Source organism: Acanthaster planci, linkage group LG08, assembly GCF_054643075.1.
Source record: "Acanthaster planci isolate LZ-2023a linkage group LG08, COTS_SCS, whole genome shotgun sequence".
Lineage (NCBI taxonomy): Eukaryota > Metazoa > Echinodermata > Asteroidea > Valvatida > Acanthasteridae > Acanthaster > Acanthaster planci.
Genome location: NC_141784.1, coordinates 15,151,503 through 15,175,358, shown reverse-complemented (window position 1 = coordinate 15,175,358; position 23,856 = coordinate 15,151,503). Strand labels below are relative to the sequence as shown.

The 23,856-nt window shown below is 42.6% G+C and overlaps 1 protein-coding gene across 2 annotated transcripts in view; it reads left to right on the top strand.

Annotated features, from left to right (window-relative positions):
* Positions 1-23,856, top strand: part of LOC110988718 (tropomodulin-2-like) — a 154,153-nt gene that overhangs the window by 68,978 nt on the left and 61,319 nt on the right. For both annotated transcript variants that reach the window (XM_022252499.2, XM_022252498.2), the window contains exons 5-6: positions 3,738-3,860; positions 22,894-22,986. In XM_022252499.2, coding sequence (XP_022108191.1) covers positions 3,738-3,860; positions 22,894-22,986 — 216 coding nt within the window. The remainder of the gene's footprint in view (positions 1-3,737; positions 3,861-22,893; positions 22,987-23,856) is intronic.

Genomic DNA, 23,856 nt, shown 5'->3' with positions numbered 1-23,856 from the left:
GCAACCTTCGGTTCTCGCTGAATGGGGAGTACATTGGGACCGCAACGTTAAAGTGGGGGACCGGGCAAGTGGGTACTGATGAGGGAACCATTCATGATGGCGGTACGTGGATGCCCCCCCACACACACACAACTGGGGACCCCCTATTGTTCCTCTTTTGTTTGTACTTAAACTTTTTAGAAGACGAACCATATATTTTGCACACAGTTGTCAATCTGGAATGCTCTGTGAATCGTGGACTTATTAGGTTTCCCAATTGAATGCAAAAACAAACTCACAAACTTTGCTTCATGACTGCAGTAATCAAAATTGGCAATCTGTGTGTCATTGCAACAGTAAGCCTTTTCACCATTACCTTTTAATTTCCTTGCTTCGCTGTACAGCACCTTCATTTATCGTGGGTAGCCGTGCATCTGATCTATGTGTAACTGCAGTGATGTTGAATTCCAAACATGCAGAACTATTATCTGTAGCTTTCACTTTAGCAGCAGCATGAAGGAAGTCTGTACACAAGAAAAAAATAAGGAAATTGAAATATTCACCTGATATCAACACGTAGATAATCAAACACAAAAACACAGTGCCTTCATGGTTCAGGGCATTTTTCTGAAGTGTATCATATTAAACCTGCCAACTTCTTTCTGTTTTGAAGATCTGCACAGACTTCAAATGACATGGGGACCGGTTGAAAATATGAGGATCTTTTCGCTGATAACTTTGCACTATTCTTCTGAAACCAGAAGAACTATTTCTGCCATTGTCTTTCAAATAAATTACAGCGGTTACATGTACATATACAAATAAATCTCACTTCCTGTCAGTTGCAGTCTTGCTACGAGTATTTTGAAGAAGCTGTTCCCACCCTTCTCAGGATCCGTCCTGCTTCAACTGCACTTCCTATTCAACGATACCCGGGACATGTGTGAAGACCGCCCTCATGTCTGTGCTGATGAACATCTGTATCATTGCAAAAGGAAAGCATTTAAATATTATAATTGGAGCAGTTTCTGTGTCGATGCTTGGGGAAAACTTGTGTCAGAACTTATAGTGTATAGCAACCTTAGGTTCCTACTAAATGAGGAGTATGTGGGGACCCGAATGTTAAAATGGGGGACCTGGCATGATGGTAAATGGATGTCCCCCCCCACACACAAACTGATTCATGACTGGCAATCTGTCTGTATGTCAATGCAACAGTGGGCCTTTTCACCATCACCTGTTAATTTCCGTGCTTCATTGCATGCAGCTTCCTTTATCGTTGGTACATGTACTTGTGTCTCTGATATCTACATGTAACTGCAGTTACGTTGAATTTCATCATTCAGAAATAACATGGAGAACAGATTTATCGCCATTCTCCAGCTTTCATTCCAGCAGTAGTGTGAAGGATACCTTACACACAAAGCAAATAAGAAAATTCAATTACTTTGTATAAACAGCTTACAAAAATAATTATAGGTCTACATTCAAATTTCATACATGTTTGGATATTTACCATGAACCCGCAATGACATTGGTTTGTCCTCGGGGGAGGGGGGCATAGATATGAAATATGGAATGCACTTGAGTGTTTTGAGGGACTTCAGTCAGTTCCATGCCAATCTTCAGCACCCTCGTGAAATGTCTGAAAAAGCACAAGTATGTATTGTGCTCCATCCGAAACTGAGCTGGTGCAATTTCAGGTCTGGGAGGTCCCAAGAGCATGAAGAGGTCCTAAGAAAACACATGGGCCCGTCGAAAACATCGTCCTGTTCGCATCCATGTGTTGACCTGAGGTACCGCGCAAATCGTCGATATATGCATGAACGATTGGTGTTGAGTACTGCTTTAAACAATTGGTTGAGGCCTGATGACACGAAATCTCAGAGTTCATGTCTCTCAATGTTTTGCATGATTTCTTCACAACTTTTCAGCCAAGTCATGCAATAAGACTGCGAGACAACGTTTACATTGGCCAATCGCGCAGATCAGCTGTTAGTGCAACGGACATGCGTATGCAAAAGCTTAGGCAACACTTGTATGTATGTACAAAGTCAATTGGTTTAAAACGTGTACAAAGTCAACGGGGCTCGAATAAATATTGAAAAATCAATAATAAATTATTTGATGATGTCATCATGACATCATTATTTCAGTATTATCTTTGTCTCGAGTTCCTTCCTTGGTATGACTTTGATAACCATTGAAGATAGCTGAGTATAAAAAACCAAAATTATGCCTCAAAAACGTGTACAAAGTCAACGGGGATCAAATAAATAATGAAAAAGCAATAATAAATCACTTTACTACGTCATCATGATGTCATTATTTTAGTATTATCTTTGTCTCGAGCTCCTTCCTTGGTATGACTTAGATGACGATTGAAGATAGCTGAGTAACCAAACTGATGCCTCAAAAATGTGTACAAAGTCAATGGGCTGAAATAAATATTGACAAATCAATAATAAATCACTTGATGACGTCATTATGACATCATTATTCTAGGACCATCTATGCATAAGGGTTGTTCATTGACGTAAGTTTGAAGATCCAAAGATGCTGAGAGACCAAAGTCATGGGTAGAAAAAATATGCACAAAAATGGACTTTTTGTCAGAAGAGGAAGAAAAAAACACAAACAAAGAGAATGCCTTTTTCATAAAATTGCGAAAAAGCCAAAAAAAAACCAGAACAAAAACAAAGCTTTTTTCGCAAAATGTGAAAAAGCCCCCCCCAGAAAGAATAAAAAGAATGCCTTTTTCGCAAAATTGCGAAAAAGCCAAAAAGGAAACAAAAATTGACGATTACAATAAGCTGTTGAGATTGGGAACAGCTAAAAAGAAAAAAAAAAAACAATTACAATAGCTGTTTGGGCAAGTTGCCGAAACTGCTAAAAATGAAAACAAGAGCTGTTTGCTGAAACTGCTAACGATTTTCGACTCAAAGGGTTTTTAATGTGTTTCTGTTGAAATGTATACACACAGTAGGTAATTTGGTGTTGTGTTGCAATATTACACTTTATTATTTGGAAAAGTTGACATCTCTGCAATTTGAATGGAGTGCTTCCCTTTCCACCTTCCAGGTCTCAGGGACAGGGGTGCCTTAGTTACTGAGAAGTCTCTTCAACATTTTGGAACTCCAGGCAACTCTCAGTGCGGTACACCTCTTCTGTACAGCCTTTAGGGCAAATGCACTGTTTCGATTAGACAACTGTTCCCAAAGGCATTTAACACTGGGACTGACCTGAAGACAACCCGTATCCCGCAGCCAACATTGCGGACATCTGCTTTCAGAGAAAGACTTGCATGTACTTGATGAAGCAAACTCTGCATATCAGTATAGCTTTGACCTTTTGCCACACAGAGCACTTTCAGCTTCTGATGTCTGCACAAGGTTCCCCCACATACAAGCCTTGGTGTCAGACATCCTTCATTTCATCCAGGAAGGGTTACTTACATTTTACTTATGCACCTACCCTTCATTAACCCCATTTCCCAGCAGTTCTGTCAGAGTCATTTGGGAGCATTGCTGTAATCTTCTCTTCGCTCCGTTCTGGCTTCACCAGCCTTGGTGCCCTGATTAACAAGCCTACCAGTGTAAGTCTATACCAACAGATAACAGCTTCTATGTCATAGTGTTCTGGAAGTTGTGCGGCTCCAACCGAGGCATCCGTAATGGCAGTAGGAATGGGTAAAGAGCACCAGTATTAATGAATCTGTAACCATGTCTGAATGCATCTTTATCTTTTTTTTTTCTTAGGTAAAATATATGAATCCAAAAAAACGGAGCCAGTAAAGAAAACGGAGGAAAATGTGAAGCTAGATCCTGAGTGGGAGAATGCCCTTGAAGATGCTTCAGAAGAAGACTTGGTGAATCTTGCAGGTAATGGCACTAGGGTATACGAACAAATAGAGGGCGCAGCCAACCTATTTTTAAGTACGTAGCACTCTTTGAGCTTTTACACATCTACGTTTATAATTGATTTGTGAAGAATTTTTATACTTCCGAATTAAAAATACACTATTTAGGCCCAACTGACATTACATGTAAGTTTCAACCCTACAATTCAGCACAGTTGTACATCATGTATGTGTCCCTTTAATTTAAATAAAAGTGAAAAAGTGAAAGGGATTCAAAAGTTTAAACTGTATTTCAACTTTGTTCAGTTGATGCAGACTGTAACAAGCCCGCCTCAATCAAAATAGGAAAATGTCAAACCAACACGTGTGAACATGACAATATTTACATATGATTATGATCTGACACGCTGGGGAGTTCTTGCATGAATTCAATGAGCACACAAGCTTTATGTATGCACAGAGCAAAGTTTTCGTGACAACCAAAGCTCATGGCACACTGCCAGGGTTGTCAATGTTTTTGATATTAAAAAAAAAATCAGATTTTTTTATTTTTACAAAAATGTGAGACAAGTTGGCTCAAATGTCTATTCAAAAGCAAGCAAATTATCTGCATGTGTAATACATGTAGTTTTTCTTTTGTTTTGTTTTAATTGCAAACAAAACACACAAAATATTGCTACAATAGCACTTGTCCCACTTGTACGGCTAACCAGCAGGCAGTAATCAGGCAATTTTAGAATGTTCACTATTGTTTGTCTGACCAGGCGGCAATGCTCATCGAGCACTTTGAAATGCCAGAGTTCTAACTCCTGTGCCCTTCCTCTATGTTCTACTCTGAATTGGGCAATTTAAATGAAGTAAAATTAAATCATGATTGTAAATCCTTCACATCAAACACACTTACTGAATCCAAAATACTGATTTAAATCAAAACAAGTGGACAGAATTGAACATAAACTTTTTGCCAACCCAGATTTTGTGTAACGCATGTGCATTCATACTTTTTAATACTAAAAACTGGAAGGCTCACAGAGGGGGGATTTGCTGTTAAAAATGTGCAAAACCTGCAACCATTACCAATCAGTCAAAACGATTTAAAAAACTGAAACATTTCTGCCTTTTTACCTCAAAAATTTAACATGTTGATTTAAATCAGTGATTTAAAAAAAAAAACGGTTGATTTAAATTGCGATTTAAATTGTTGATTTAAATCAAGGTGATTTAAATCAGACAACACTGCACACGGCTTTGATAAAGATTGATACTGATTGCCTTTCTTGTCACTGAAAACTTTTTACTGGACAATAAAACATGTAACAGATTGTACCATGTACAGTGAAACTGTGCAGAACTTACATGCACATGGAAACATATGTACGTGTACATGTACAGTGTGCATGCTACATAAAGTGTGCAGGGCTGGCTGGATGGTATGAAAGCATGCCGTGCTCATGATGCAATGATCGTAATATATTCATATACAATAGTTAAAGGCCTATGAATGAAAGTTGTGGTGGGATAAATGTGAAATCGTAAGTTACAAACGAATCATAGTCCTTTTCGGTGATGTTATCCACTATGTCTGTCTTTTCCTTCGTTATTTGTAAAGTGCCCATAGGTTTTTTAGACTGCTAAGCCCCAACCAATGTGAACCATATCATGAATACAATCACTATGAAAATGCATTAGCAACTCTGGGTCTGGAACCCTTACACACTAGAAGAACCACACTATGTACAAATTTTGCATTAAAATCATACAATTCAAACAAGTTTAATGAATGGTTTGTCAAATCGAAAAGCACTCATCTTATGAAACTAAGGTCTAAAAGAACTCTTCACGAAGTAACATGCAAAACTAATCTCAAAAATACATGTAGTCCGGTCCAATATTTTATTGACGCATAAGTCAGACACAAAATGAATGAAATCTTACACCAGCGCAAGGTTAATTCTTTTGTTATCGTACGGCCAGAGCAGTTTTAATTCCAGATCGATAACCAATAGCATTTTATGTAAGTGATAGTTTAGCATATCCCCGGTCGAAGCGTAATCCGTATATAGACTACCCATTCCATCTGGGTTATAAACTGCAAAGTGAACCATACACATTATACAGACTTCCTATTGATTCCATGTATGTAAGAATTCGTTCATTGCATAGGTTTTATATAGCTATGTTGATTCATAATCTTAAGGCCCATGACGGTGATAAGAATGAAATTCCGCCACACGGTCATTTATGACTGCCGCCAAATGGGCCCCGTGATGATAGGTAAGTGACCTCACGTATGTAGGGGGAGGCGGTGTTTGCGCTGGCATTGTAACAGGAAATCAAGCTATTCCGCAAGACTGGAGTAACGCGGTATGGAAGTTATAAATAAGGAATTCCGAAGCGGCATCCACAAGGTGCACCCCATCTGATAAATATAAATCCTGCCACCACCACTCAATTTGGGGGTGAGCAATCAACCCACCCGGCGCCCTGTGGAAAAGATTGCCCACCGAACGGTTAAGAGCTCGCCTGGTGCGCTCAACCGAATTTTGTCTGTTAGCTGAGGCATAGGAGACCCTTGGCAAAATCTCCGACCAGTAAATGATGGAGTGACTGCCAACGACCCATCTGTTGGATCTCAACGTCAGGAATTCCCGCCATTACGGCTACTGTGGCGAAACCAATCCGGAAGGAATGAGAAGTGTAACGGGTATCATGAATGCCAATGAAGCCAAGGGCCCGCCTTAAAATAGCGGTGAATTGAGAACGTGTAATTGGAGAACCATCAAAATGGGACAGGAAATTGCTGAAATGCTGAGGACACCTGCTGAGGAACTGTGTAGTGGCCTGAACAGGGCACAGGGAGAGTTCGCCCTCAGAAACAGCAGGTATTGAAATTACACAACCCTGACCGTACTGGTCGGTCTTGGAGAAACGAATGTTTAGATTAACCACACTGCCGGAAGAGGTGTGATGAAGGGTAACATCAGAACGACGTAAAGGTGAAATACCAGATCGAGTGGACGCAGTGAGTTCACCAACGCGCAGAAACCCAAAAAATGCTAACAGGAAAGCAGCTCAAAACAGTAGGGCTTCATACTGATTGGTACAAACGAAGTGCAAAGCAGGAATAATACGCTGCAGTAAAACAATCGTAATAGGGCGGCGTTGATCGCGCCGCCTGGACCGGCGGCGGCAACCATCTAACATTCGTTTCACAATGAAATGTTTAGTTATGTCATGAGAACCCTGCAAGCGGAGTGTAGACGCAATCCTTGAGACATACGATGCAACAGTAGCCGGAGCGTACCCATTAACGGACAAAAATGCAATAAAGTGCACAAGCTGCTGTAATGTGGGACTAGAAGATGTATTAAGAAAACCATGGTGGGAAATAAACCAACAGAAAAATTGCCAAGCACATTGGTAAACTGAATGGGTACACTTGTCGTAATAAAATGAACCGTCGAACAAAAAAACGAGTAAATCATAATCATCGGGATGAACAGGGAGTAAACGAAAAGCCAATTTTATATCTGACTTGGCCAGAAGGGCTCTGGGGCCCAAACTAGAAACCGATTCAACAGCATCATCAAAAGTCGTATAAGACACCACAGCCTTGGCTGGGTCAATATGATCATTAACTGAATCACCCAAAGGAGACGAAAGGTTATGAATTAAACGGAACTCACCAGGGGTTTGTTTCGGCACTAAACCTATTGGAGAACAACGAAAATTGGGAAATGGGGGACTGGGGAACGGGCCAGCAATCCTACCCAAATGTAGCTCACGGTCAAGTTTGCATTTCACTACCTCTCTATTTTGTCGAGCAGAGATCAAATTACGGGCAGAAGTGCTAATCCGAGGACCTGTATACCCTATACGGAAACTAGACGTAAAACCCTCCAACAGCACCTGAGCGGCATGCCTGTCACCATATGATGCCAAAAAGGGGCGCAGTTTATTTATTCTTACCAGCGTTGGGAGGTATGGTTGGAGTGAGTGCTCCCTGCACTGAGCGAGGGCTGCCACGGCAAGAGGCAGCAGAATGGCCGACGGACAAGCAGGTTGCGCATTTGTGGGCAAAACGACAGGCGGGTCTGAAGCAGTGGCCGCAGTTGAAATCGAAACAGATTCCGGCAGTGTGCTCGCGCTGGGCGGTGCGGCTTGCCCCAATATTGGTGTGACCCATTGCCCGTTAGTGGTTGCTCTGGTTGGAATAGGGACCAACGTTAGCCATAGTTAGCCATAGTTTTTTGATTTTGCAAACACTTTGAAATAATTATTTTTCCTTGCTGTATGGAAATGGATTTTTGGCGGAAAGCAAAGCCGTAATTTTTTTGAATTTATGGAAACCATGTCATGCCTGATGGATTTAATGCAACAAGTGGAGTGGAGTTGGTTGTCGTCACTGAAATCGTGACCTTCACAACTGTGTGAACAAGGACGTAATTTTTCACCTAAGTTGTTTCTTACCCAACTGACCTAACAGGGTGATACACAACTCAACTTGTGTCAAATTCACTTATTTATCAGGCGAGGCATCAAAAATATTTTAAGCGTTCGCCCACGTGCGAACGGCAGTAACACAACTGTCATCGTTTATCCGCCAGTCCCCATGCATGGGAACGGCCCCCGTTCTGCCCACGTTCCTTTTAACAATTGTGCGTTCACGGAGCCAGGGGGATTATGCGTACACAAAGGAAGCCAGCCAAATTACGGTGGAGGGCTACCAGGCGACAGTAAGTATCTGATCTATCAGCTGATTGCCCAGTTTTTGCTGTTCAGGGTTCTCAACAGCGGACAGTTTGCATTGCATTGAGTGACTATGTGATCGTCATTTCCTGGCTGGGATTCTTTGAAACAACTATCTTTCTACTGTTAGAGATAGTCAACCACTTCATCAGTGTAGGAGATCTGTGCATTTCAAATGTATATACATGTATTTTGAATACAAAAAAATTGCGCAAACGCGTTGTATAAATTGCGTGTAGTCAGTCTGCTCCACTGTGGCGCGTTGTGTGGTTGTGAAATACATTTATATGTATTTGGATTTCTCAGCAGGATAATTCTTTTTCGTCAAAGATTGATCAGAATTACTATGGAAGAAGTTATAAAAAAAAGTTGCAGGCCTTGGACATATCTACATTGCACATTATTCATCTTTAATTTCAGGAAAAGGATGCAAAAGAGCATTATTTAATTTATCCCGGGCTGTACATCCACCAAGTAACTTGTGGGGACTTCTAAGAACGACTGTTGCACGATCCTTCTCTGGCAGCCTGAAATAAAAAAAATCGAAAACACAAGAATAGATCAATAAAACATGTTGCAAAATCATGTTCGCCAACAGAAGCTACCACATTTCTGGATGTACCTTAAACTGTGCAGCCCCGATCTTAGAAAGTGCCAGATACACACCCAATTTAGCAGTGCCAAATGATGTCGCAAGACTGTGGCTGTAATCATTGGCCAGTATCCGTCAGTCAGTTTGTGATGAATTATTCATATTGCCTCACATACAATGAATGAAGGCTGAGCAACAATGTCTGTGGGCTATACCATTGAGAAGTTTCGGGAGGTTATTTAGAACTTAATAATGTGAGAATTTGGAATAAAAGTAACTGAATAATCAGAATTTTTCCTATTTTTAAAGGCAAGAACTATTATATTCAAACAATTTCTGACAAGCCAGCAGCTTTTTTATTTTAAAATTGAAGGAATCTGCAATCTGTGTTAGAGTTTCCACAACAAAGATTTATTAAAATTGTCCTACACACGTTCAGAATGGAATTGGCATCCTGCTTTTTGGCAAACTATGTAGTTTTCCAATACTCGACTTCCGCTCCGTCACATGCCTCAAATGATTTTGAAGTTGTTAATACGATAGTAAGTCTGATAGTGCCACAAAACATCAAGTTAGATGTAGAAGAGCCAAACATTACGGTACTTCAAATTAATTAAAATGTTTCATGCCTACAATCAGGGATTGGTTTAGAGACAAAGCCTCAGATGGAGACGAAGTTGAAAAATTGCCCTTAGTCACATGTACAGTAGTTGTCGCATGTACAGTACATGTACGTGTATGTAATCAAATCCAACTGTTCCAACTGGAGCTCGAGCCATAACCGTTCCAGTATAACCCGTATATGATCATGATAATTTTGTAGCAGCTGTGGAGAATACTGCCATTGGCTTTCCAGATTTCAGTATCAATGAAATGGCATACCGGTAAAAGCAGAAACACAGAAAAACACATGTGCCCTGGCACTTGTTGCTGCATATTGGGCATTATACTTGTGCAGAATTTCTGCAGTGAAACTGATGAGAGCACCATATTCTTGTGTTAACACCGTGTTACTACACCGTACACATCTCAGAATTTTTGTGAACCAAGTTTTGTGAATACTGTGAACCACGGGATCAATCCAGCCGTCTACTCAACCACCTGAACAGCCTCAAGCCCAGCATCCAGTTCACCATTGAGAATGAGCGAGACAACAGCATCGCATTCCTCGACACCACGGTCCACAGGGAACCCGACGGCAGCCTGACCAGCGTCGTGTATCACAAGCCCACCCATACTGACCAGTACCTGGCCTTTGACTCACACCACCCAGTGTCCGTCAAGAGGGGCGTGGCCAAGTGCCTACATGACCGCGTTTCACGCCTAGTCACCAGACCGCACCACACAGTCTCCAAGAGACGCCGAGTCACTGCTGCCCTCACGGCGAACGGATATCCAGCGTCCTTCATCTGGCAGTCATCTAGACCCAATACCAGCACCGAAGTGGAGCGACCGGAGTACAAGGCTTTCACCGTTCTTCCCTTTGTGGACGGTATCTCCGGACGGCTGAAGAGGATCCTGGAGGACCACGGCATCCGCACCGTGTTCTGATCATCTACCACCTTGAGGAACCAGCTCGTGCGTCCTAAGGATCCCATCCCACCCGGAAGACGCGGAGGAGTGGTCTACAGGATACCATGTGGTGACTGTGGCAAGGTATACATCGGCGTAACTGGCAGACCAGTCGGTGAGAGAATCAAGGAGCACAGAGCGACGTGAGACTCTCCTGTGTGGAGTCGTCAGCGGTAGCCGAGCATACCTGGGGAGCTGGTCACCACCCCAATTGGGAGGGCTTGCAGTGCATGGACCAAGACCAGCATTGGTACACAAGACGCGTCAAGGAGGCCATCCACATCCGCCTGAATGGACACAACATCAACAGGGACAGCGGCATCGACATCCCCGGGTTCTGGCTCCCCACCATCCGCCAACACAAACACCGGAGCCCAACGGAGCCACACCGAGGACACGCCCCCTCACGCCCATGGAGTGGAGCGTGCGACGCCCGCTGAGGTCACCCGTACTGCGTCCGCAATACATGGCGGGGGACACGTGGAGGACGTGGTCCAGCGGTATATAGCGGACTCTGCAGCATCCAGACTTCAGTTGCCTGATGAAGGCTAGCAGCACCAGCAGCCGAAACGTCGCTACCAGCAACACGACACCGCGAGTCATCGATTATCTTTTTCCTGTATTTGTCATCCACCACGGTGATTATGTTTATCTCTTCTATTAATTCAGGATTTATGATACAAAAGAGATTTTGCTTTATTGGAGGGAAACAGCCGAGCCAATCAATACGAGAAATACAAAGTAAATGCAGAGAACACCAATTCAGATGGTCACAAATTGAAATATGAGGTTTACAAAATTTGGCACCAATGTTCTAGATGTACAGATGAGTTGCGACGAGTCATTCCAAGGTGGGATGACAGGAGTCCGTGTGTTGTGTAGGCAGTCGGCAAAAGTGAAGGGCAAAGTTCAACAGAAGAAATATAACGAAAAAAATACTTGCGGATCTTGTAAGGTTGATGCTAGTGATTAGTGCCGCAGATGCCTTGGTGTACTTGTGCTGTGTTGGCAAGTCATAATATATGTAGCTTGGTTGCTGAGAGGCCTGGGGACAGCTCTTCAGGTGGACTACAGAAACTCCCGTCCAGCACCCTCTTTCAGAACATGCAGTTCTGTAGCTAAGATAGAGATCATAGTGGTCCATACCAGATTACTAATATAACCACATTTACGGGGTCAGAGCAACGCAACCGACTTTCTATGAGTTACGTGCTTAAGTAGCTGTACATCGTGTAGGAAAACCTCACAATAGAATACCATCTTGCATGTAAGTTAACATGTGAAGGAGAAATATCTGAGGCATTGACGTAGAACAAATCTTAAAACTAGACAGGACTTCCCCGGGAATACATTTGTCAGCCCCACTTATCATGAGGTGGGAATCAATCCAGGAAAGCTCAAACTCTTAATCAGACTGGTTATATATACAATGTAGGTATATATAAAAACAAAATCTAAAACTTGACCCAGAAACAATTCATATCTCTAACTTCTGATGAATTCAACGCATATCAGAATCTACCGAGTATATACAAACCCTGTTCAAATAAACCATAGTCGTCAGAAAAGCATTTCAAATGCATCAGTCCAAATTGTAGGACTGCAGTCAATCACTTACACCATGGATGTGATGGGTGATCCTGACTTACACATATATTCAAAATCTGCTCATATTTCTCAATGCAGTGAAGAGCACAACTTATTCCCAGTCTCCACTAAGTAATTAGTCAAGGTGATTGAAAAGTGCACTCAAACTGCCTCAATTAATTCCCAAAACACATGTCCTAAGCTAAATGAAAAAGCAAAGCTTTCTGAGGGAACATCTCTTTTGGATCTAGTCCCAGAACAAAAATATCCCAAAGTCCAGACTGCATATAATTGATTGGTAAACTTCTTTTCACACTTTACAACCAGAGTCACAATGAAAAATGCATTGACTAAACTCCAGGAAAGATACAGAATAGTATAAAATGATATAAACAGGAACTCAAACTTACCTAAGATAGAGAGTCAACGCTTATTAACATAAGGGGAAAACTTGGATTTTGAAGTCCTCCAGTCCAAAGAAAAGTAGTGCAGAGCGCAGACAGAGTTTGACAGGCATGTAGTCAGCATGACTGCAAAGTTTGGAATGCCCAGCTTGCCAAAACTCTTGGGCAAACTGCTCCCCAGAACGTTCCCTTGCCACATGACTAGCCCAAGCTCTCATTGGTCAAACTTAAAAAGTGCCACACACGACTCCAATACTGATTGGTCATCTAGTATCAAGGCAGATGAGCACTCAGCAGAAGTTTATGGATTTCACAGCTTGGAGTAAGGTGTGAACAACAACTAGGGATTAAGTGTCTCAACATCTTGCTGATCTCCTATAAAATTTACTGGGAGTGTACACACTGGTGTACTAGTCAGAGATTAAAGGCAGTGGATACAAAGAGCATCCTGTGATCGTCTAGGAAAGCAGGAACATTAAAGACAAACTGAACAAAGAGCAGGCTATTTAACAAAAGGAACAGGCAATAGATCAAAGTTTAACCACTGCAACACTGCTTACCAGTAGAAAAGTCAAAGCTCATCAGGAATGAACAATTTAAGTATGCAAAAGGAAAACATAGTCATAAAGAAATAAAATTTTAAATTGTAACCCAAGACCTCTTTTGGGACGGGGTTACAACATACATGTACATGTATGGATTATTACATGTTCTGCACATATGTTTCGGAAGTTCTGTTTATACATGAAGGTTGGTGTAGTGTCGTATGTTATAGGAGTTACCCCCAACTTGACCGTGAATTCTTCTGCAAATTTTCCATATTCTTTGCTGGACAGTTGTTATGATGGAGGGTGTGAATCTGTGCACTGGGTGGTAGTGTGCTCTCATAAATGGTGAAGTTAGTGCACAGGGATGCTTGCATTGAAGAAATGTTATCAACCGCACAAGTCCTAAATTTGACCGGATTGAATGCAGACAAGACCATTTCACAATGCAGCTTTTTCTAAACATGTAAATGAGCCCCGTGTGGGTTTGATTGGTTGTGTCATGTCATGAAAAAAGGCTGTGTGGTGACAAAAAACTGTGAGCCAAGCCATTTCACATTAGAATGGGGGGAAGGCATTTTTACGGTGACATGCATTACAGTTTAGTCCATTTTGAAACTTTTATCACCTCACATACTGAACTGTAGCAGTTGAAAATTTAATTTTTGTGCACAGGGACTTGCTATTAAAATGGCATAAACAAAAAATTATTTCAATAGATAATGAGCCTCTAATAACATTTTAATTACAGTGTGACTTGCTTTGCAATAAATGGAAAGCAGTAAAATCTGCTTAGGTTTAAATCAAATTTCTCCTTAAACTATAAATTGGAAAAAACAATGGATAGTTTTCAGAGACTCACAACACAACAGCATTTGTATATTACCTAACTTAACATGCATTTCTCAAGTTAACCACTCCCTGCTAGGGAGCCAGGTTTCGAGCACCGTGTGTTCATACGCAGAGCTGGGTGCCTGGTTTCGGACAAAAGATCTGGTCTGTGTAACAAAAGACTTTACTCGGAACAAAGGACGTGCTGCTGGGAATCGCCATCATGTTTAGACTTCCATTTTTCAAATTTAATCCAGCACTGTTTTGGGCATAGCGAACCCGCGGAACACAGACGAAAGTGCTCCAGGGCCCCATTGGTGAGAGATACAGCGCCGTTGCTTGCCAATGCAGCTTCGTATGAAAAGATGCTACTGGCATTCACTGGAACTAGGGAAATTATGCAACACCTCACTATTCTGGGCTCTCTTTTACAATGCTCTGGCGTCAATGAAGGTAGCCTGTCAGAATAGAGTAGCCGCCAGACAGTCGTTTTTGTGGATGTAAACTTCCAGTAAATGGACACATGAATTTTTGAAGAATTTTGAAAATGGAAAATCTTGAAAAGGTCCCATCATTTCATCCCACTCAAGAAAAATCCACCCTGCTGGTAGTGGTTCAGAAAAAACTGTCACGCAATCAGCATGACTCACGTTACCGTGACTCGCATTACCTCAAAATTAGCAGTGATTATACGTGTTTACAATACAGGATGAAGATATGAAAGTAATGTATGTTTATGATTTAGATTTAGACGTCAGGAAAATATACATCATGTACATGCCATGTACATCATCGTACATGTATACACAGTAGTATGAGCCATAATTTCCTGCATTAACAGTGAACAATTTTGTAGTTGAGGCCACCAACAAGAAAAAAAATATTTTGTAAAACATGATGTAAGAAATTGCCTGCAGAACAACATAGATATGGTCACTGGTTAGGAATTGTGACTGTGTATAAGCCCTACACTGCATATACCCCCAGAACTGTGGGGTCTGTCATCCACCCTGCTCTCCCGTGGGCATGGTGAGACTGAGAGTGGGGTGGATGATGAACCCCACAGTCCTGGCATGCCTGGGGGTGAGACTTTTCATGCATGATACATGTTTAAAATAAACTTTAACTAAATGTTCATAGAGGCTCAATGACTGTATTTACAAATTAAATCTAGCATTTGTCTTTAGGCATATAATATATAGGCCTGTAGACTGAGCCTAAAAAGGAAGTCACTTGGGTGGGCCAAATTTGTTAGCAAAAAATATCCAGAAAGATCAATTTCAAATGATTTGTATTTGCTGTTTTTCTTCATACACGGAAGAGCAGTCAGTTCAAGGACAAATCTGTGCAGAAAGTCAAGGCACTACTTGACTACGACTGTTTCATGTGCTGCATGCTCATGGACAATATGTTGGAAATTAATCTCGCCGTTATCTGCAGGGGTTTTCCAGTCGGCATGTCTCACCCTGCGGGCCGCTTTGAGTATCGAGTAACGTGTCCGGCCCATTCTAGCTTCCCTACGCTTGGAGCGTGTTCGAATTGTCCCTTACGCCAATGAATAAGGGCTGATCTCGTTACATTACAGTGGTAGTCTACTGCATGACAGAATGCTGTTAGGCCAGTTATTCGCGGTTGATTTCCCTTGTGCAGCACTGTACCTTGCACATGGTTGTTCCCTGGTCTTCACCGCTTTAGCTGTGAATTTTCAATTCTTCACCGTCGAGTCTGACCAAGCATTGCCTGCTCGACGTGGTAGATTTTTCTCACGTATTGTTCTTTATCCTTCACCGTAGGTTGGCTTTGGACAATAGCTTTTCGCCCAACCACTGTGACTAACAGGATGACTGCTACGGTCCATTCCTGTTGTGGTTGAGATACAAAGCTAGTTTTCATTGTCTATGACCGGGCCCACTCTGGCATCTCCGGCCCGCTCTTCACCTGGAGACACCAAGCCTTCCAGCTTACGACATCATGGCTTTTGGCCTCCCGCTATCAGTGATCTCCTTCCACAGGGCGAGCATCCGCTGGTTGTTCTCCGGCTTCAGTACAGTGGGATGAACTAACAGCTCCAACTTCTGTGCAGGATTCTTCTCAATTAACAGAAACAGGGCGGAAGTGCAAATCTCCCAATCACTCATCGTCTTCCTCCTACTCTCCAAAGAAGAAAAAAGTCAAGACATCATTGGGATCTCTGTCTACCAAAGATACGCTGCGAGATCTGATGGAGTCTTCCGGGTATCGCGATGCTTGTTCAGTATTATGCTCATCCTCCGGCCGCTATGCATCCAGATCCTTATTCCCGCCCCTGGCCCATTCTGTGTCTCATACAGGGCAACAGGATCTTCCTTTGTCTCTTCGGCCTTCTCAGCTGGCGTCCGTTGATACCCATTTCCTTGATCTCTCTGCTGGTCCTGACCCACCGTTGCTTGCCTCTGATTTGGGTCAGTCGCAGGATGACGAGAAGCCTGTTTCTGTAAATGATCTATCTCCTTTGGAGTCTCACCTTCGCCTGCTCCAATGATTCAGGTCTTGGGACTTCTGTCTCCTACTCCTCCTACGGAAGATCAGAGTCACCCCTCATTGAAGCACCACACACCAGGGCGTCTTTCTCCTCTCCTCTCATCCTCTCTTTCCTGAGCTTCCTCTGGACTGCGCCTGTGCGGAAGCCACGGATAAGCTCGCGAAGGCCAAGACATGGTATTGCGGCAACCATTCATGCTCGTACTTCAACTTTCTACCAGGTGATCATGATACTTACTTATCGGTACCTGATCTGCCCGAGGCTGTTAAGGATATTGTACCCAACTAGGCGCAAATCTAGTAATGTCTTCAGTGACAAGACTCTACAATGTTTTGAGGTAGCGCTCCAGGATATCGACCTTGCTTCCCCGGTTGGCATCCGCTGTATGGCTTTTCTACTTCTCCTGACCGAGTTTCTGTGCTGAGCATGTGAGGAGGACTCGGATATCTCTCCCTAGTTCGTCACTGTGGTGTTCCATAGCCTTGAGGATACTCTGATAACCGGCTTGGAAAAGTTCACACAGGTTTCTCTTGGAGCCACAGCAGCCCGCCATGAGTCTTTCATCAACGCTATGAATATTCAGTATGAATCAGTGAAATAAGCTCATCGAAGACTCTCTATTGGCAAAGGATCTTTTCATAGACCAGTATGTAAGCCGTCTAGAGAGTGAGGTTAAGCGTCTTGACAGCACCCAGAAGATATCTTTGTGCCAGCCAACTGAACCTCGACGTGGTGTGGTACGAACAACGTCCAAGAGACCACCCCATCCGGTCTACCCTCCACCGGCCCGCTGCCGACAGCCACAGACTATACAGCATTGCCAGCCTCTTCCCTCGGGCTGGGGACAACCATGCTCGATTCCTTTCAGTGCTCCGAGACCTTGGTATGGTATGACCTGGTATGGCCAAGTTTCCCAAGCAATATGCTGGGAGCTGGCACCAGTGACTACTCCGTTTCTCCCACGGCCCCCAATCTCGAACCCGTTGGCGGCCACCTGCTCAACTTCGCAGGGTTCTGGGGAGAAATTACTTCAGATGAATGGGTTCTTGCTTCACTTACCAACAGCCATCGTCTGGAATTTACGAGCACCGTTCTATCCGATGTATCTTTCTGGCCCACTCCAGTTCCAAAAGATCTGGAGTCAGAGATCTTGGTTCTGCTGCAGATGCACGCGATTGGTTGATTGTTCAATTGAACTGGGGAAGTGGAAGCAGATTCTGAACTTAAAGCCACTTAACGTTTCCATAACACCAAAGAAGTTCAGAATGGAGACACTCTGCACCATCCTAAGATCACTTCCCGTCCCGGCTTGGGTATCATCCATCGATTCACAGGATGCCTACTTTCACATTCCCATTCATGTACAAGACCGCCCATTCCTCCCCTTTTTATATCGTCACCTGGTCTACAAGTTCCGCGCCCTGCCTTTTGGCCCGTCCACCGCTCCCAGAGTCTTTACAAGGGTGGTCCAATCGGTGGCAGCGCACCTACAACGCTCAGACGTGCTCATATTTCAGTACCTCAACAACTGGTTGATAGTCGGACGCTCCAAAGTTGAGGCTGCTTTGGTGACCATACAAGGTACAGCCTTGCATCTCGCCTGGGTTTCTTAATCAACCACAAGAACTCCAGACTGACCCCGTCACAAACACTGACTTTCCTCAGGGCAGTTCTTGACAAGAACTGTGGCAGTGTTACTCCCACCGACGAACACGTGGACAATCTCATGTGGTGTGTCTCTATATTCAGGGGTCAACGCCAAGCGAATGCCCGGGTATGGCTCCACTTACTCGGCTGATGATCAGCCTCATCGACCTTGTCCTTTGGTGCCAGCTTTACATGCGACCTCTACAGCTCCACCTTCTATCTTACTTGAGGCCAAGCAGAGATTCCCTCGATTGCCAAGTTCCTCTATCGAGCCTGATTTACTGTCACTCGTCATGGTGGTCAGTCACGGCCAACCTCAACGCCAGTCTTCCCTTAGTTCCACCTCAACGAGAGATAGTTATTACCACCGACGCTTCCAATCTCGGTTGGGGTGCCAGTCTCCGTTCGTATAAGATTTCTGGCTGGTGGGACTCATCCCTAGTGGGTTCCCACTTCAGTGTTCTTGAACTTGAGGCAACTTTTGAAGCCCTCAGCCACTTCGGGCCTGTGATTATAGGCAAGACAGTCATGGTTCGATCAGACAAAACAACGGCCGTTGCCTACATCAATCATCAGGGCGGCACGCGTTCTCTGACTCTCTGTGTTCTTGCCAGGCGCCTATTACATTGGACCATGCCACATTCCAGGAGTACAGAACGTCCTTGCCGATGCCCTCTCCCGGGGCACAGTTCGCCCGACAGAGTTGACTCTTTTAGGGCGATAAACAGACCTCACTTGGACCTCTTTGCATCACACCTGAATGCTCAGCTGCTGACATTTTGCAGCTGCTACCCACATCCCCGGGCATGGGCATTTGATGCCCTACTTATTTCTTGGGGGGTCTTCTTGCTTACTTCTTTCCTTCCAATATCGCTCATTCCTTTGGTATTGACAAAGATCGCACAATGCAATTGCTGCATCCTTCTCATCGCCCCGTTCTTGCCACGACAAGTGTGGGTCTCGTCTACTGCATCCAGACCCCACTCACCTACACTTAGGGCCGGCGACCATTTAGACCTGGTTCGAATAGGGCCCCCCCCCGTAAGCTCGCCCTGTTGCAAAAACCCATTGCATACAGGCCTGGGATGCTGAACTGGTTATTGATCTCGAACTTCTCCATCCTGGGGTCTATTGTTTGCAAGTACTGGTACATGTAATCTATCCAACAAGGAACCTGCTTGTGGTTTTTAATCCTTCAGCGCTATACAATGTTTACACTAGTCCGCTTAGACCCCTATTCATCTGTGGAAGCATGGTGGGGGAAGTTTTCCTTCAGGAACTTTGAAATGCCGACGTGCAGACAGGCCTGATACCGGCCTTGAGTAGCCTGAATACCGGGCAGGCATTATACAGGGCGGACTACCGGGGCCCTTTTCAAACCGGGTCTAAATGGTCGCCGGCCCTCATGGAATGGAATAAATAATGACTATTATAGGCAAGGCGTGGTAGTATGCCCTGTCAAGAGCATAATATCCCCCCTCCTCCCAAAAAGAAAGTATATTATTCAGTCTGAAAGGCTATATGGTTATATAAGGAGTACACAATTCTGTCTGAGCTCTTTTCACTCTCCGATTGGGTTTCAGATGAAACATTCCAATGGTGAACCAAGAAAAAAAGGAAAAAGTTGAGGTGGTGTTCCGTTGCGGTTGTTATCGCGCACGTGCAGCATTTTTAAAGAGCGGCATGTATGCGCTCCCTATTAGTATTAGGCAGACGTTTTAGATGCAATCCTGGACAAATCTTTTTGGAACATGCCTCCCCTCGCCTCCTCTCAGTGTTGTTTCTCATTGGGAAAGCTGGGATCTTTTACTGCACTTCCCACATGGTGTTCCAACTATTATGTCCAGGATTGCTGATACAGCAAAGGACATTCCGGGGCCAAACTCAGGCCACTGTTAGACCCTGTTGGCATGTATTAGAGAGTTTGAGCTTTTGTACGTACTTTAAAGTTACCTGTATGATTGTTATTGTAATTAAGCAAGAAAAACTTTGATTATCTGGGTTTTCACTTGAATTTATTTTTGAACCTGACCCTCCTGGATATTATGTATTGGGAAAACACATTTGATGTCTCTTGAGTGGACAGAATACACATAAATCACAAGTTCAGATATACATGTACACACATGCACGTCCACGGGCAGAGACTCTGAAAGTACTTAACGGATAAGCCTCTCAGCTGTAAAAAGATTATATGTATCAGCCTGTGGTATTCACAAAGATGAATGAACTTGATATCAAGTCATTCTTTCCCATGTAGACATCATGCATTGGCTCCCTCATGATTATGCATGTATGCACCAACATGGCCAATGGGCCAAATTTTCTATCGGTCTTCATTCTTACATTTCAATTATGACCCTATGAAATGTAACGCATCAAAGCTGCATATGCTCTGGTTGCCAGATGGGCTACAGGTGTAAGCTGCACAAGCTTACAAGTTCAGTAGCTCCCAGATTTTGTGTCAAACTACGACAATAAGTATCCTTTCAAAGTACAGTTGGTGTTTTGCATCATCACTTGATGGCTTTATTTGTCTAAATACAGAACATAAGGGAATGGCTTCTGGATGACTGACATGCGTAATGTTTATCTGAATATACATAAGCACTATTGAATGTTGTAATAATTTCGTACAGTCATGCAAACTGTAATGAAGTACATGTACATCACATGTTTTAAGTTGATCATTTGTACAATGCATTGAGACACTGCACATGAACAATGCTCTTGCATATGTACACATGCACACTGTACATGTATGTACTGAACATACAGTATGTACATACTTGTACAGATCTTCCCACGTGTACATACATGTACCTGAAAATGATGGTAATATGTTGGCCTCAAGGTTCTGTACCTGCTCACTACCCCTATCCAGCTTGTAAACCTTACAGCAAGAAGTGCATGTAAATGTGGAGATTGTACCGTTGATGTGTGTAAGTGCGTGGTACAACTTTCAATAGATCACAAAAACCATATGATAAGCCCAGTAGGCCACAAAAAATCCAACAATATTAACCTAAGGTTCCAAAGGCCTTCTGTACTCTGCAGAAAAAAGTGATCATAGATACATGTACATGTACTTCACCTTTTTGTCAGTCATTTGAATGAACATACAGACTTGTGGGCTTTCAGGCTCTCTCTCTGACTCAATCAGAGCATCGCATAAAGATCTCTCACATGTGATCATACACTGAAAATGCCGATAAAAGGTGACAATGAATATAAAGTTATTACAACATTCCGTAGGCTAACAGGATACCTTTACTCAAAACCTAAAGCTTTAAACAAGATTTAACCTCAGTTTTTCAAAAATTATCAGAGCATTAACACTCAAGCAATAATTGTTTAACCATTTCCTGCTGGGTGCTTTTAAAAATACAGTGCCCACATACAGGCAATTTTTCAAGATTTTCCGTTTTCAAAATTTTTCAAAAATTCATAATTTCATTTAATGGACGTTTACACCCACACGATTGACTGTCTGGTGGCTCTCTAATCTGACAGGCAACCTCTATTGACACCCAAGTATTCCATCCAAGCCTGCTGCCTGTAAAAAGAGCCCAGAATTGTGAGGTGTTATGTAATTTCCTTTGTTACCAGTGAATGCCAGTGGCATCTTTTCAAACAAGGCTGGATTAGCGAGCAGTGGTAGTGTATCACTCATTGATGAGAAGCTGGAGCACTTTTTCCGTGGGTATGCTGTGCCGAAAACAATATACTGGTATACTGTTTCAGAACCAATGATGGATTACCTCTGATAAATGCTAGCTGAAAAATGATGGCAATTCCCAGCAGTGGGTCTTTTGTTCCGAGTACGGTCTTTGGTAAAAGGACCAGTTGTTTTGTCCGACAGTTAGAACTTCAAAAATACATCTGTATTCTTGTGATTTTGTACACATGATTTTGTTGACTGCATGCACAGAACAACAGTCTAGTGACAGCTAAGTATACAGAGTAATACATGTACATGTATTGCACGCAGCGCATGCACTCACCTCTGGACAAATTGTATGTAGTGCTGAAACTGACAAACAGGTAAAACAACATGTCAATTGGCATTTGTTTCCAATGCAATTTCCTCATGTGCATTCCACGCACTATCAACACCATGTTTTAGATGCCCAACAGCATGGTTTGTGTCGAATAAGTGCCATTCAGACTAGCCATGTTGATTGATTTTTGGTTCAATTTACCTGAAATACTAGACACATCTAATGCCCTACACCTAGATTTCTTGTATTGGGAAATTTTTAACCTGCTGTTGATTTAACCATTGAGACTTGTAATGGGTCAGGGTCCATCACTTACATGTAGGTTTAGTTGGGATTTTTTTTCAGTTTGGTCAGGTATGAATGGGATATTGTTGGGGTCGATTTGGGATTTGGTTTTGTTCTGAAGTTTGCTTTGTGGATCAATGGTGTCGTTTGTGTTTTTGGCTTGTTCTGTTGCCTTCTTTTTTGCTGTGGATGTTGTCTTGAGTTTTTTCTTATGTCTATGAATAATGTTTGCCTTTCTCATAGGACCATTTTATATGAATGTACTTTTTTGTTGTTTGTTTTTTGTTCAGTATAATTATTTTGAGTCTTTTGTCTTAACAGGAATTCTCGGTCTGCATGGTATGCTAAATCAAGAACAGTATGAAGCCTCACAAAGAAATGAGACACTCAGTGATAAGCAGGGCAGATTTCAAGGTAATGTTTTTGGTTTCTTTATATTATCAGTTCCATTTTTTATTCTGTACTCCCTCAGGTGGCTGATGTAAGATTTCATCTGTGTGCATTGCACATGGGCCAAATTACTGTTGCTTTCTTAACTAGAATGACCTTAGATTTATTGAATGTTCATTGAAGAACAAAACACAAAGGTCCCTTGGAGTTGTACCAGTTTTTAAAGGGGAATGTCCTACACTGTCAAAGCAGAATGGTTTAGGAGAGATGAAAGGAAACAATGGGGCAAAAAATTTTAAATAAAGGGCAGTTCTACAGAATCATCAATCTCTGGCTCAAAATTTGGTCCAATGTGAAAAATAATATATCATTTCAAAGCTTACTTTCTTTAAATATATAGTCTACTGCCTGCAACCTATGCAGATTACCAATACATATGCATTATTTCCTAGTCCATTACTTCTATTTGCTAAATTCTCGATCACCAATAGTGCGCCCTCACTCACTTGTGTTGTTCCAGCTCCAAATTTTTGGGAGTTTTTCCTTGGCTAATGTATGTTTCGGTGTTATTCCTCAATCATCTTGCTTGTTTATTTGTTGCGACTCTTGTGAATGGTAAGATTGTTCCCTTTTCTTCTGTTTCTGGATATTTTACCGTTCCCTTTCAGTCTTGCGCAGGTGACAGACTGACCTTTGTATTGACCTATTTTCAGAGTTCGTTGTTTTGGATAAATATATTTTGTTGTGTAAAAATAGTACATCTGTGTATTTATTCTGTTTGCTTGTATATACTCTGTGATTCACCCCAGTCGTGGCGTTTTTGTTTATAATTCATTAGTTATATTTCGAGAGCAGTTTTCTCGTTATTTTCGGCCTCCCCCATTGCTGATCCCA